Raw genomic sequence first — 16021 nt, forward strand, 5'->3', positions numbered from 1 at the left:
AATGAGATTTAATCAGCCATGAGGTTATTTGTCTCCCCATCTCATGTCGCTGTCATCAACAGGACTTGAACAGTTTGTTCTCCACCGTTTTTAAGTGAGTTTTTGCCTCTACGCCCCCTCTGGAGTGTGAGAGGATGCAGAGCAGACTTGGCTTGTGCTAGATTTTTGGGGCGGGCCCGGAGCGCAGGGATGCTAAGGTAGGTTCCCTCCCCCATGGGTGTGTCCACTGTCCTCAGTCTATCCACCTGCAGAAGCCGTTTCCCCCCCGTGTCACACACACTTGGAGCGCCGCTGCGCACGGCTGAGCTTCCCTCTCCGCCGCCACTCATCTCCAGGAGCAGGAACTCTTTGTTTTCCACAGAAAACCTGCCTTCCACGGGGGGAAAATACAGAATCTGTTGATGCGATTTAGAGATCACTTCAAGTTACAAAGCGGCTGTGCGTCAAGTTAATTTAGATTCAAGCTTTGTTTGGCTCTGGGATAATCGTGCAGGATCTGCGGCGGATACACTGATACTCCTGCGTGCGGACAGAGGAGCTCAAAGGATCTGGGGTGGATGGTTTTAAATGTTGACCAGCTTTATCGCAGCATTCACTGAGGCGCAACTCGAAGGTAGGCACAAAGCAAGTGCTGTTCTGATGCATGAAAAAGTCAAATCAATTCTTTCTGTTGAGACAGATAAATCAACAGGAAGCAACGTTTGGTGGAGTCGAGCAAAAATGAATCACCCCTGCACGTGCAAGATAGTGTGTTAAATATATTCTAAAAGTGAAATAAAATGATTTTTTTCTGAATGCTTTATTTTAAGCTTCACACTTCCGCTCGCCTGTGTTTGTGTTCTTGGTTTGTCTTCTCCACCGCGTGGGAGGCTCAAATGAGTTATTCTCCCAAATAAATTTAAAATACTGCACGAGCGAAGAGTGTGTGTGTGTGTGTGTGTGTGTGTGTGCGCGCGCGTGCACTTGCATGTCGGTGAGTTCTCGAGGGACTGAAAGTTTTATTTGCTGCGTGTGGTGCCGCTCAAAATGCGCATCACCGGTCCTCGGTGCGACTTCTTACAATTTAAAATCACCAAGGTAAGGTACTCATAAAAATAAATGACACGTGGGTCATGTTCACGTCCCCCATAACTCAAAGACCAGTCACGCTTTATTTTGGTTAACTGTCTGCTTTGGAGTTCTGCCCGCGGGGCTCAGTGTGGAACTTGATCTTAAGCCCTGACTGGCAAATTGACCTCAGACTCAGATCCACGTTTACAAGTCAGACCAGTGCCATGCGTGGATGATTACAGCTAAAGTTGTTTTATTGTTTCCAAACGGTTTTGGCGCAGTCATTCCTCTCTACAAGTTTTTTTTTTCTCCCTCTCTGTTCAGTCGCGTCACATTGTCCGCGAGTTGAGTCCTCAGATCCCTTTATGAGGATATTATTATCCCCAGCTCTCTTTGTGGTGGATAACAGCATGTTGATGCGCCTTGTGATTTAATCCGTGAGCGGTGCCCAGTGCGCGCCAGGCTTAACAAGCAACTCCGTGTGCTCCAGCTCTTGCTGTAAAATAGTAATTATTCTTCGACTCTTGACCGGTTTATTTGCGTTCACAAAAACAGTTTTTTGTGTCAGTATTGAAAAAAGTAAAAGGTCTGCAGAGGGAGAGGTGTGGGCAGCGGTGGTGGCTCCTTCTGGCTCTTCCCAGCTGGAAGGAGACTCATTCACCCTGTTTCCTTTATAGCTCACAGAGGCAAAGCTGGGAAGCAAGACTGGCTGTGGATGATTAGGGAAAGGAACATTATAATGAGAGATTCATCAGAAAATCCAGCAGCAATGATGAAAACTAATTTCTGAACCAACAGAGTTACTTTCCCTGCTCCTACAGCTCTCCGTTTTTCTGGTTTAAGTTAAGTTATGTTTAACTTTATGATTCACAGCCTGGTGAAAATATCTGGTCAAGATTTCAAGCATCCAGCCGGTATGAACGACAGATACAGAAGGCTGCATAAAAACAGATTTGTCTTTGTCTCTCAGTCCTCGCTTGATGTTCTGTTTTTCTGGGTGACTGAGAGCTGGTCGCTGCGTTTGTTTTTCATGTGCTCGCTTATTGTTTGATTGTCGTCCCCTTTCTCTGTGCCCTCAGCTCCTGGACTCTCCTTCTCCCCCTGTTAACAAACAGAGGGACAATGTTGTGGGACAAACTGTGCTGGCTGCTGGCCCTTGTGGCCTTCTCGTCCGGGGGCCTGCCCCCCTCTAACGAGCCCCTCTCCGCTCCGAGGATCTTCCTGTCCTTCAAAGGTAAGGCGCTTGAAATACTGCTGTGACCCAGTTAGTGTGTTTCTGTCTTTCTCTGCACACATGTTGATCTGATTACTGGTGTAACACACACCTCTGTCATTAGTCTTCGATTTCTTGGGTTTGTTCAATAACTGTAATGGGTAAACTATTGGCAGCGTCTGAATTCAGGGCCTGGCAGGCCTGGCGTTTGTTCCCTCGGTCCCCGACAGAGAGTTTGATTGTGTGTGGATGAGATGTGCTGCTGATTGTCCTGATTATTCAGGGCCAGAGAATATGTCTTCATTTAATCGCCTGGCTGCTATGAGTTCCCCAAACAGGCCTTTGTGTGACCTCGGCTCCCTTCTGAAATCAAGTCAGATTTAACACTTGGCTGGGCACACACTCAGGGCGCAGATCCAGCATGTTATGAATGTTTGCCAGTGCCACATGAGACCCTACGTGTGTGTGTGTTGAACGGTCCTGTTAAAATAGGTTTTAGTGGTGCAGACTTCAGTGCTTTTGTTGTACCAGCACCAGCGTGGTCGTCGTGCCCATGTAAAGATTTCGAGGTTTATAGCACCTGCCTCTGAAAAAGATTTTAATAAGCCTGTGACAAAGTTCAGAGCCAAGACTGTTTGCGAGGGAGCCATACTTCAGACCTCAGCTCTGCGTCAAAAGTTTGCCTAAGTAAGAACTTTTAGGGAGTCAGAGCACTCATATCATATATTAATAACGTCCGCTGTCCTGGAACAGCAGACATGACTTACTTGCTTTAATCTGCTTTGTGTTCGTTCACGTCGTGGACTTTTGCTAAGCTGCTGAGAACAGACTTTTTTTTTTTTTTTTAATTGAAGGGCTTTGTCAGTGAAGCTTTGTCCTCTCTCTCGGTCTCGCCTTTTCCTCAGATAGTTTTGCTTACCTGTTTGTCTCCTCTCTCTCTTTCCTCCTCGAGTCGCATCTTTTTCTCTCTGTCTCTAATCGAGTTGGATTTCACACTCGACCGGTTTCACATTTACTTGGCAGAAAAGAGGTCATTTATTTTCTGTTTTTTTTAATTGAGTTCCTTTTTGTTTTTAATTAGTTTTGGAGGTTACTTTATGCCTCACAGAGCAACTTCAGATAGCTGGAGACTAGAAATGCACCTAAGCTGTGCATTCCCTAATTGTATTGGTTTTGTGCTGTACTGCTGGGAATCGCTCTGTAATGTGCTTTTATTAATTTTTTATGCGCCAGTGTACTTAACCAAATAATTGGCTTTAGGTTTCATAATATCTGTCTAGTGCTGACATACAGATTTGGTTCACTTGTAATAAGTGTCTCCTGATAACATAATCCAGCTAATTTTTAATAAGCATTTCAATTTTGATGATAAAACAAAACACAAAGACAAGCTACACATGTAGGCTGCCAACTGCAGCAGCTAATAGGATCAGTTTCGTTGTTGAGTTTGCTTCTCTCTGTGACCCAGCCTCACATATTTATCTGTAAAGGTTACTCAGTATCGCTTTCCACTGATTGTTTGCATTTTTTGAAGCTGGTAGAAAAGATTTAGATGCTTTTGGCTGAAATCCAAATCTGAGACACCAGAGAACCCACACTTTGTCTTTGCTTTTCCAATCTTTGCCCTCTATCAAAGCAACAGACACCGGGTTATATATATAGATACACACACATTCTTTTAAAGAAAAATGATCATATCTTTTATGGTACACAGTATATAGTACATAGTATAAATATACTCGCCTTGAAATTTCTCTCTGCATACACTGTCATCTATTAATTGTTAGTTTTCAGCTGTGTCTCTCTCGTACTGAGATATTTATGTTACGTGCCAGTTTGCCTGAAACTCTACATAACAAAAAGCTGAAGGATTTTCATGCTTAAAAGCCGGACCAAATGAGATCACATGTAACATCACTGTGAATCCTGTGCTTTGGTACTGTATTAGTATGAATTGTTTCATCATTTTCCTTCATTCACCAATCAAATAAATTATTCCAGTGTTTTAATTCTTAACCAGCATTAAAGCTACATGTCTGCAGGACCATTGTCTTCTAAAAAAAGACTACCAGGACTTTGTAAAACTAAGGTTTACAGCTTAAACTACAATAAGCAGCCTAAGCTGATAATTTAGTCTTTTGAGGTAGCTACTGAGTGTGTTAGTGCAGGCTGAGTTATTAACTGTGATAAGGACCAAGAGAGCAAACAGAGGCTAAGACTAAAGGAATGTCCATTCAAAGCTCATAGGGATAGATCATCAACCCAGACTTCAAAAGACACACACACACACACACACACACACACACACACACACACTTACCAAACGTCAGGCAGCAATGCATCTCTCAAGTTAAACATTGAGTGTTCTCCAAAAAAAAAGCAGCATTAAACCTGCGCTGTAACTTTTTTTAGTCATTAGATGTACTGATGCTATTACAAAAACAAAAGGTCACATTTGTGCTGTTATGTAGGTGTATTCTCTCTCATAAAGCCAGAACAAGGCCGGCTTAGATCAGCTGCTGAGAACTCCTATATTTACTTTTAAACAAGGTCTATAATCACGTGCTATTTTAGTGCGCAGGGCTCCGCGAGGTTGTGACCCTTCAAACAGAAGCCAGTCACACCCGAGGTTAACTGCCCTCAAACTGTGGGAGAATGGCACCATATTAACAAGTAATAGCTTGTTAGGCTAATCCTCAGGCACATTTGAAAGTGTTTAACTTTGTTTTTCTTTGGCCTCTTTAGTTCTCGGTGGAACACCTGGGTACAAGGTTAGCCCTGGGAAGAAAGCCCGGGGAGAGAAAAGACAAAGCCGTGCAGGCTGTCCTGTAATTGGACAAATTCTCAGGGACAAATCTTAAGGTTACTTCAGCCCTGACAGCCTTTTTGTCCCGCGTAATGGGTCGATGATTGTCACGCCAGAACAAAGCCTTCGCAATCGGCTTCATCTCTCCCCGACTGTTTTCAGAGTTAAGATCAGAAGTGGCAAGATGTCCTCCACCTCTTTATTCTTTGAATAATTAGGAGCTGCTACTGAGTTTGAACTTTGCTGCTTGTTCTATTTCTGACTCTACAACAATAGACCTCATCTTCTACAGATTATGTTCAATAGGCAGACTTATGTATATATAGGACATGAGAAGAGCCCTTTGTCTTCCTCAGGTTATATCAGTGTGACATGCCTCTTTGTAGGTGGTCCTGCACTATTCCATGCTGTACTTTTGACTTCTCTGGTACAAAAGTATCATAGTCATAACCATCCTTGTCTTTCCATGAGATATTACACCTTCTCCCTAAGAAGTATACTAAAGTTTATCATCCTTGTACTTCACCCAGCCTGCTCACTTCTTTTATATATATATATATATATATATATATATATATATATATATATGTGTGTGTGTGTGTGTGTGTGTGTGTGTGTGTATAACTGTGATGCTGGAGACAGGGCTAAGTGCCTCAGTCAAGAATTGCTGCAATCAAGTCTTAGCAATCAATGAGCTGTTGAAGGCTTTATCCACAGCTAACCTGTCTGCTAGCAGATGACCCCTGGCTACTCAGGATGGATTTTTAGTCTGGACACTGAAGTCCAGACAAACCTGACAGATTCAGAGATTCTCAGGTTAAAAAAACGTCAGTGTACCAGCACTAGTCATCTAAATACACATTCAGTTGTCTCCATCTGTCTCAAACGAAGGTGAACAGGCTGCATGAAACCAGCTACTGTTATTGGCTAATCGCTGGGGATATTCCAAAAGCGTGCAGTCTGACGTCGTTCTCATAACCCAGAAACCCTCCCGCTGTTCAGCTCATAATGTCATTAATTAGCCGTATCATCAGACCACATTACACATTGCGGTGCATTATATTACATGAATCACTTAATGTTACACGCATCATCAAAGGGGTTAAACATAATGAGACATGCACTGCACAGAGAGTAATAATACAACACAGTTACAGTGCTACACCCACATTCTCTTCATTGTTTTGTCAGAATCAGTCACAGTTAAATGACATTTTCTCCAGCCATGATTTCTTTGAACCAGAATGGACGAGTATTAAGAATGCATTAGATTTCCATCAACAGTACAAAGAGGCAGTAGTTATGTTATCTGGGTGGCTTTGAGGCTTTGAAAGAGAAGTATTTTAAGTAGTTAATGCTTCAAGAAATGAATGACATGCAGTAGCAGCATTTTGTCTAAAACAAATAATACGCGATGTGTTTGTTTTTTAGAGATGAGCAGAAAGCAGCAGAGGCACCAGTCTGCTTGTTTTTTCCACAAAAGCAAATAGGCTTTTGGCTCCGACTAAAGTCCATCGTGCACCACAGCATTATCTAATTCACTACCTACCAGCTGTGCTTGTTTACTTCTTTCCCAGCAGATAAACATCATCAGTTCAAGAGGGTAGCAAGTTAGTCACAGCCTTTCGCTGTTTATCACAGTGTTTTACTGTCCCTGTCCTAGCGGAGGACAGAACACTTTTATAAAGGTCTTTTGGTCACGTTGCTGCTCATTCAGTACATACAGTACTTGGGTACAGTTTGCTGTCTTGGTATGCATGCCATATTGTACCTGTTGGTAGCAGTCTGTAATCCAAAGCTGCCTCTCTTCCCTATTATCTCCATTAGAGAATGTCAGGGCACTGAAAAATGTTTCCACAGCGTAATAATGTGTGGTGGCTGTGGCACGCAAGCCCGCAGCAATTATTACAATACTTTGCTACTTTCTCTCCAGAGATGCTGCTGGTGGAGGAGAGGAGGAGAGGGGAGGGGGAGGGGGGGGAGGTAGAGCATCCCAGCAACCTCTGCTCTGCAGGATGCATGCTGTCAAACTATGATTATTCAGGAGAGGAAAACAGAAGGCGACAGCTCCCGTGCTAAATATAGTGTCCTTCCTGTCTGTTTCTTTCTCTTTTTATCTCCCTCTCCTCCTCTGCCTCGCCGTCCTCCTCCCCTGCCTTTACTCTACGCTCACACCCCTCTCTATTTGCGTGTTTGATAAGAGGCTGGCAGCGTGAGCTGAGGGAGGAGAGCACCCAGTATGCCGCCCACAGCAGGGGCGCGCTGTTTTAGCACACTCGAAAGGCGAAAGGGGAGAGGCGGGGTGGAGGTGGGCGGGGGGAGGTGGTCTCTGAAGTGCCCAGACTTTCCTTGTGAGGAAGGCAGAACGGTGAAGGGAGCAGGGGAACATATGCATCTGACGGCAGAGAAACATTTTACACAGCAGCTCAGCTAACATGCTTTAAGTGCAGTGATAAGATGTGTCTCGGGCTAGAAAGGAAATAACGTGTCTCCATTGTGTAGCCCTTTTCAGTCATTCTCACTTTATAAATTGCTGGTTCCCCACCCTTTAATGATGTCACGGGGACAAATCATTGCTCCCAATGAAAAAGGCTCTAGATTGAAAACAGTTTTTCCCCCCAATTTGAATGTTTCTTGCAGAGCCCATGCCTAAGCCCTTATTAATGCTGGAATGCCCCGTGGCGATAAAACTGCACAACATCCAAATGAAACCATAATCACTCTGCTATTTATTATTCCAGTCTTTTAGCTATTAGGCATTTTAATCATAGATTTAATTATTTGTACAGGGGAGAAGCAGATCTACTCGTCAGAATAAGCGTGTCTTCTTGTGCGAGTGAACGTGCACAGTGGAAACGTGTATATTTTTGGGTTTAGAAATGAATGACTACTGTAGGTTGACAGCATTTGAATGTTTGGTTCAGGGCGAGAGGTGAAACTTTTTGAGTCATGAAGAGAAGAAGGTGAAGAGAATGATCTGCTGCCAACAGGCAATGTGAGGTTTGCTGTTGGTGCTAATACTGTGCATTCACATTTTATTTAATTTAGTCTGCGTTAACTCTCTTCCTCTGTGTTTTCATGTATTTTCTTTTAATTATAATACCCACAATGTGCCTCAACTAGAAACAAGAAGAAGTTATCAGGACAATGTTTATGTTATGTCCGTCAGTTCAAGTAATTTCAGTTTTATTTTTGAGAATTCGTGAGAAATGTGAACACTACTACAGCTACCCATCAACCTCAGATGCTGTGATGAAGAAGCAGCTTTGTCACTGGAAGAAAACACTGTGCCACAGTTGATGAATACATTTAACACTCATGACCCTGACCTGGCCACAAACCAAAACATGCTGGTCTCACCATGAAGTTGTTATTTATGCTACAAGTATTGTGGGAGTTTTGACCTCCTCAGACTTTTTTCTCTTCCCCAGAATCCAAAACCCCAAACTAAACTCATTTAAATTGCCAAATGTTTCATCAGGACTTGACAAAACATAATCAGTAGCTTCTGCTCGCTGTCAGCCTCGCAGACAACCAAATTATAAGCTTTGTGTTTCTAACTAAAACGCTCCCTGGGAATTTTACCTTTAGAGTTTTTATCAAAGAACAAGAAATTGTCTAATGAACTTGTGCATCTTTTGCATTGACGACAGAAGCCTCAGAAGTGCTCCATCTGTCACTCATCCAGCATCAGAAAGTGCAGCACTTTTACTTTAAGATCCCCAGATGCCCAGAATAGCTCATTCCACTTTGCAGATTTATAGGTTTCCAGGAGTGCAGTCTTCAAAAATATTATATGTTAGTTTTTGTCCGGAATCTTCAGCATGTAAATGATAGTTTACTGCATATAGGGGACACTCTGGCAGGCTCGATATGTAGCCTTTCCAATCCTCTGTCTGCTGTGTAAAGGGGGCCAACACTCAGCAGGGAGTGAAAGACAGCCACACTATGATGGATGTGGGTGTGTGTAGGTGAGTGATAGACAGCGCCTCCATGTGTACTGTACATCCCTGTGTTTGTGTCTCGTTGTCTCGGCTGCAGCCAATTTTTATGATCGAAATGTGGCAGACGGGATAAAAATAAATAGGCATGAGCCACAGTGGTACATCAGACTGATGTCATGTTTTTTTAAATATATTTTAGGAAGTTGATCGGATTGACTGGTGCAGTTTAAGTAATGTAATTGTAATTGTTTTCTGTCGAGCTCTTTACAGCGCCCATAAATCTTGAGGTGTGATTTTAATAATTATCAGAGGCAGATTATTATGCAGGCCGTGATCAACCTCACCTCCTGCAGAGGAGGCGCAGGAGGGTGGAGGGGGAGCTGAAGAGGACGACAGTTGTTGTGGTTAGAGACAGAGTTAGAGAGCGAGATGGTAATGGCTTTTACAGGAAGTGGTTTTCTTAAGATTCAAAGTGACAGAGAAGAGTGGGAGAGAGTCTTTTAATATTCATGTCAAGTCCATGTGGTTATGTTTGTGTTGTTTGTGTGTGTGTGTGTGTGTGTGTGTGTGTGTGTGTGTGTGTGTGTGTGTGTGTGTGTGTGTGTGCACGCTCACATTCCTCTGTTAAGAAGCTATATATGACACTGCTTTGGTTCGGTTGCCATAGCAGCATCTACCTGTCACTCCTCACAAACCTAATCGGGTTCAAATAATTCTCTCCACAGAGGGAGAGGTGGGATGTAATCACAGCATTGTTCTTATTTCCCCTGATGTCTGCTGTCTCATCTGCTCATAGGAAAGCCTGTGGTAAAGCAGCACTGAGGCTTCGAGGCTTTAGTCAAGACAAATGAGAAAATAAATTTGCTAAAACGAGGGACGTTGATGAGGTTGCGGTGTGATTCTGTGAAGTTGTTGCAGAGGGCTGGAGAGTTCAGTGACCAAAAAAAAGAGGAGAAGGACTGGTTTCTTCATGTAGATGTGCTCTCCAGATGTGGTTGAGGTGTGGGAGTCCTGGAGGGGGGGTGAGGGGGGATGTTGTTGCAGCCCGGACTGAATTAAGGAGACAGCAGGTCAAGGGCACCTCTCCACTTGTTTACTCAGACACCTATCATTCATTATCATTTGTCTGTCAGTGTTGGGATCTTGTTACTGCAGTGCCATTGACCTCGTTCATATGGTGGCCATTTTGAACCCCTTGGGGTGGGAAACTACTTTGGACACATACTGTCATATGCAGCTGCATATATATTTGTGTGTTTGTGTTTATGGCTTTACATTCAGCGTTTGCTTTAACACATGTGAGAACCTGAGAACAACCTTTTCCTAGAGACTTGGAGCTGCTTTGGTTTTAGCTTGAGTGCAGTGTCTTGCAACAAAGAGAAATATTATTGTGCTTTAACTATGAATCCTTGAATTGATTCAGCAAATAATAGAAAATGAAACAGTTTTAATTCTGTCTGCCAGAAGCTTTTGGAAGAACAATGAAAAATATCTCTAATTCTGATTCAACTTTCCACACTCTTTGAAGAACTCCCATGATTGAGAAGCCAACAAGCAATAATTCTTGTTATTTGTTCATCTTTAGATCCATTTATCAAGAAAAAAGACAAATCATTTGCTGATAACAGCCTCTCAAATGTCAGGGTTTGCATTTGTCACTATTTACAGCAATTAACAGCAATCAAAGAAATAACTGTTGATTGATAATGAAAATAATTATTAGTTACAGCCATAATATATTTAATAAATTTAATGAGAATGTCTTTCTCCAATATAATGAGAATTGTGTTTGTAGTGTTTTCAGAGGTTGCTGTGATGTGATAAGTGTGTTATGTGTTTGGGTATACAACATTAAATCAACAAGAGGCTACTTTGTGAATAAGATGAAGCTTTTTACTTTATCTACAGAGTCGGACAAAGGCTAGAAAGCTGTTTGTTTCTCAGTGGTAACTTATCTGACAGTAATTTTGCTAATCAATTATAGTATTTATTCAAGCAAATTAAAACACAGTTTCCATCTTAACAATTTGCTGTTTACATCAGTTTTATGTCATTGCAAATAAATCACCTGTTGCTTTGACAAAACAAGCTCTCAAGCTTTTTTTTGGTCTGAGAATGTGTGATGGATATTTGTCACTTTTTTGACATTTAACAGGCTAAACAATGATTTCAGTCACAATGGATTAACTGTTAATGAACAAGACCATTACCATTACTGCTGGAGGTTAAGGGAGGACACCAGCTTGGTCGGTAAAACAGGTGTCTGTCGAAGGAGAGCGATGCTGCTTTAGAGAGGACAGACTGGACCTGTGTTATCTGTGGAGCTGTAGCTGATATTGTGTGTCTAAGGAGATTTTGTGCAGCCCCATCACAGTAATGTTATCTGAGTTGTAGTCCTTCCTATGGACAGAGACTGACATGTTGAACTCGAGGGGCTCCTCTTGTTCCAGCTCAGACATCATCATCCTGGGGGAGAGGAGGAAGGCAAAGGAGACAGAAAGACAGAGAGGCAGATAAGGGGTGCGAGAGCAGAAGTGAGGACTGTCAGGAAGATAGGCCTGAGTGGAGGAAAATGCGAAGGGAGCAATAGAGCAGAGTCAGGCGGGGCTCTGAGAGTGCTAATGGACTGCGGGGCATCAGTGTCAGGTTTGCTATCTTGGGCAGAGCGTGGATAGATGGTGGGATTTGAGAATGAGAAGGAGGAGAGGAGTGTGGGTGCACACAAGGCACACACCGGACAAATTGTGTGTCTGCTTCCCATTAGCGGTGCATGAGTGTCGGTTGAGATGGTTTACCTCAGCTGGTGACTGCTCGGACTGCCTCCACAGTTCATCTCCGCGCCAGTGCCCCGGCTATAACCTCACATCGCAAGGTTCAAAGTTAGAGTGAATGAAAACTGCTGACTTTATTCACACTTACATATTGCATACCAGTCTTCTTAGAAGGAGTGCTGTATGTAATTTGGCACAGGGGAACGTTTGGACCGAAGCCCTAAGTGCATTCTGAACCATACATCCCTTCACCGACGATACAAAATGATGTGAAGGCAAAGTACAAACTTGTACAAATATTTCTTCTCGCTGAGTGTTTATATGATCAAAGTGTCTTCCACTGTGCCAGTTTGGCAAAGCTTTATGGGAAGTGCTTCCTCTCCTTAAGTGAAAGGTCAAAGTTGTTTTTAGGCAGAAGCTGGGCAACCTCAAACGCCCACAACCTCATGAAATTTTTCAGGTGTGTAAGATTCAGACTATTATTTTATGAAGCCTCTGTCTGTATGTGTATATATTGGATTAGGGCCAAGTAGCTGTCTCTGTGATTATGGTAGAAATGAGGCCTGTGGTTGAGTCTGACCATGATCCTGTGGGAGGTTGCAGCAGTTGTGTCTCACTATTGGATTAAAAAAGCAGGAACATTCCTCCTTCTCCTCCTGCTCCTGTCAGAGCTGTATTTCATCCTTAAGCTGCAGCCATCTCCTGCTTTAATACGCTCTACATACATTCTCTCTGCCGGATGTGTAATTGGTGAAAACTGAGCCTCAGTCAGATGCTAACATCATTACAAAGCCCACCTTCAAGGTTTGAGATGTAAATGACTGGTAAATAGCAAAGCCCTCCTTGTCAGATTGATCTCGCTTCAATCGGATTTGTATTCCCCATGTTCCATTAGCTGCTGTGGCTTTAGGCGAGTAATGCCTGAGTTTGAAGGTCAGCTCTCTGAGTGAGATCACCCCTGTGTGGGCGAGAACCCCCTGAACCCATCCCGTCCTGGACGAACAACAGAGAGGAGCCGAGTGGAGGAGGAAGGGCAGAATGTGGTGGAACATGAGGTTTCCAGGCCTTGTTTTCTGCGCTCATGCACTGATGGGCTTCCTGATAATGTGCTGATTGTGGAGGGGAGGAGATGGCCTCTCATCCCCGATCATTGTGGCTGTTGCATTGACGTGATGCCAAGATTTTCTCCATGCCTGCCCCGTTCACGCCCCTTTGCCTCTGAGCTTTGTTAGTCAGCCCTGTTCTCAGGAACCCTCTCTAGGTGTCCCTAATGGTATGTTGGCAGTGTTGTCCATGGTATCTGTGCCATATGTGTGTGTCTGTGTGACTGCATACATATGTATGCATGAGAAATAGGAGCAAGGGCCTCCTATGTTGCTGTTGTTATTGTTGTTGTTGGTGTCGACGCCTCACTCATCCCCGTGAATGGACTGCTTGGTCTCAATAGAAGAGGGGCGTTTGTGTGGGCTGGGTCCATCATTCATTTACTTCATTCATGTCCCCGGGGAAGCGGAGGGGGAGTGGCATACAACATTGGCACGGCATTAACGCTCAAAGCATCTCTGTCTGTCCTTTACCTCCCTCTGCTCGCTCCCTCTCTCTGTCTCTCATCATTCTCGTCTCTCGCTTTGCCTCCTCTTGGCACAAAATGGTGAAACAGTCATCACTCAAAGCTTGGCTATGATCCTGGGCTTTCATGTTCTGTAGGATTTCATGTTAGATGAATTGATGTGCCTCCTCTGGACCTTGTGCTTCGCTGCGCTACAATGATGGAAGACCACAGACAGCCCCTTGGAGAGCTTATAGGAAGCAGCACCTCCTGGCACAAACACACAGGCACGAACTTTCTTCCATGGCTGACAGATCTAGTTTTAATGTGGTTGACTCAGCTGAGAATCAGGCAAAGGAAACAAAAAATGTCTTTTGCCATTGGGAAGATCTCCAACCCAAACGATGCTTTGTTCACATGTAATCGCATTTAGAGAGTATAAAAAGCTTGGAATCCATTACTCCATGGCTTTTGATTATACTGATGTCATTCACATAGAGGATCAGTGCACAGCATGAAATTTACCTTTTCACTACCGTGGCCAGATTACACTGTCCTATTAAACCAGCTATGCATGATTAATTAGTAGCAAAGCATTGCAACACATTGTGGGTAAATTAGACCATAAAAACAACAGGAACTTCACGTTTGTTTTTGCTGCTGCACTCCGCTGCACGCTATGATATTTAACTGGATTGTGCCACAGAAAGCTTTGCTTTGTTTTTGCAGTTGCACTGATTAGCCTAGCATTAGCTTTTTACAAATTGCACTCATGCTGTTGTAGTTTACTCACATGTTCATGTGTCCAGCATCACTGCACATCAGGTGTGCAGTTAAATGGGTAGTTAATGATAGAGTGTAGCAGACTATAGTCCCTCCATCACTGAAAGTGCTGTATAACACATAAGGCACAGCAAGTAATCAACTCAGTGTGGAGTTCAGTGTCAAACTCAAGGCGAGGCAGACGCATAAGAAAAGAAACTGGATCATTCCTTTTAAAAAGACTAAAAGCAGTGGTGGTTTGTAAAGGTTATCTTAATGCTAAATATCATACATTCGCAATAAACACAGAAACCATTTTCATCATCAATCTGCAAAATGAAGTAAGCTGTTAAGATAAGGAAGCAGCTGTGGAGATAACCTCTACCAAAGAAATGTCTTCACTTGGCCACTCCTTTGTATGATGAGATAGAAATCGTTGGTATAATGTGAGACATCTGACAGTGACATCCACTTCTTGGCAGATTCAGTTCAAATAAAAGTCCTGTCGCTACTTTTTTTTTTTTTTTTTTTTTTGTATTTGCATGATTGTGAGACGATCAAAAGATAGTTTCTCAGCACTCCCAACTCTTTCTTGTGTGAACGTTGCCAGTGATTCACCAGTTCATCAGATGATCATAACCAGACTGCTGGAAAAGCTACAAGAGAAAATATGGAGAGCTGCAAACAAACAAGCCCCAAGCTTGGGAAAAAAAAAACGTGTCTGCTGTTCAGATCTGATGAATGAAAAACAGATAACGAAGACAAGGAGACGGAGTGTGAGAGAGAGCGAGAGAGGCCACTCATAAAAGAGAAAAGTGTCTCTCTCTCTCCATTCCTGGTGTGGATCAGTCTGTGTTTGGTTGCCTTATCAGTGCAGAGCGGATGGCTAAGCACTGATTTATGACGAGGTATGACAGTGGAAGATAAGAGGGTTTTTTAGCCTCCATGTGTCTGTGCAATCACTGGCCTCCTTCAACACCCCGCGTGAGGACGGATGGAGGAACTGTGACCAAGATTTTCCTCCGTCACGCGTGTTACCTTCCTCCCAACTGATAAGACTCTTGCCTTCCTCTCTGTTTTATTCCTCTTCTTCTTTTCTTTATATCTCATATATCTGTCTTTCACTCTCCAATCAAAACACATACTTCCAGCTAATACTTTCTTTTGTCAAACCTGTCCGAGCATCTCCCACCTGGACGTGCAGACGCGCTGCTCTCAGTACAGGTGTGAGCCCAAAGCCAAATAGCCATGAACTGCTGGATCCCTCTGCACAAATTAATAGGCGGGGTATGAAATGCTACCGCTGCGGTTTTTAATGTGTTGCATCGTGACTGTTTAACTGTTGGAACAGACATTTCAACATTTCTTATCTATCTCTGCTTGTGTGCATACAAAATCTCACTGAGCAGAACTGCCAACAATAACATGCCAGAGAAATCACAGCCATTTTCAGATTTGCTGTTTGTACTTGTGAGTGCATAGAGTTTTATTCCACTTGGTGCATGTAATTGATAAAGGCTGTAATCTGAACAGGGGGAAATCTTATTTGCCCATTTCATGCCTGGTGGGCAGTAATTGCTCTGTTGTTTTGACATGAAGGGTTTATGTGAGCCAGAGGTCTTGGTGTGGTTTGTTTAGGGCGGACATGTAATCTTGTATTGGTTTTTATGACTTTATCCATCTGGCTCTGAACCAGTTACTTAGTTTTGCTACTTGCGACTCCTTTGTCTGCAAAACTTTACCATTCAACCTCACATTGTCGTCTGGGAAAGTTATCCTTAATGATATGAATTAATCACCAAGTAGGGCCATTCAGAATCTGCTCCCTGCTGCGCCTCAACAGCCGTACTCTGCATACTGACCCTTACGGTCACGGGTGCAAAAAAGGCCACAGGGTCACGGAGTAGGATGTCCCATCTGTCCATC

The 16021-nt window shown here is 43.3% G+C and overlaps 1 protein-coding gene across 4 annotated transcripts in view; it reads left to right on the plus strand.

The window, feature by feature from the left end:
• Positions 1–238: 238 nt before the first annotated feature.
• Positions 239–16021, plus strand: part of sema3fa (sema domain, immunoglobulin domain (Ig), short basic domain, secreted, (semaphorin) 3Fa) — a 49340-nt gene continuing 33557 nt past the window's right edge. For 2 of the 4 annotated variants that reach the window (XM_051074479.1, XM_051074480.1), the window contains exons 1-2: positions 960–1077; positions 2130–2284. In XM_051074479.1, the coding sequence (XP_050930436.1) occupies positions 968–1077; positions 2130–2284 (265 nt within the window). In that variant the 5' untranslated portion in view covers positions 960–967. Of the gene's footprint in view, positions 614–959; positions 1078–1257; positions 1965–2129; positions 2285–16021 lie in introns of those variants that run through there. The other 2 variants (XM_018686710.2, XM_051074481.1) reach the window with 2 other exon arrangements.

The sequence above is a fragment of the Lates calcarifer genome, linkage group LG12, assembly GCF_001640805.2.
Source record: "Lates calcarifer isolate ASB-BC8 linkage group LG12, TLL_Latcal_v3, whole genome shotgun sequence".
In the NCBI taxonomy this organism is placed as follows: domain Eukaryota; kingdom Metazoa; phylum Chordata; class Actinopteri; family Centropomidae; genus Lates; species Lates calcarifer.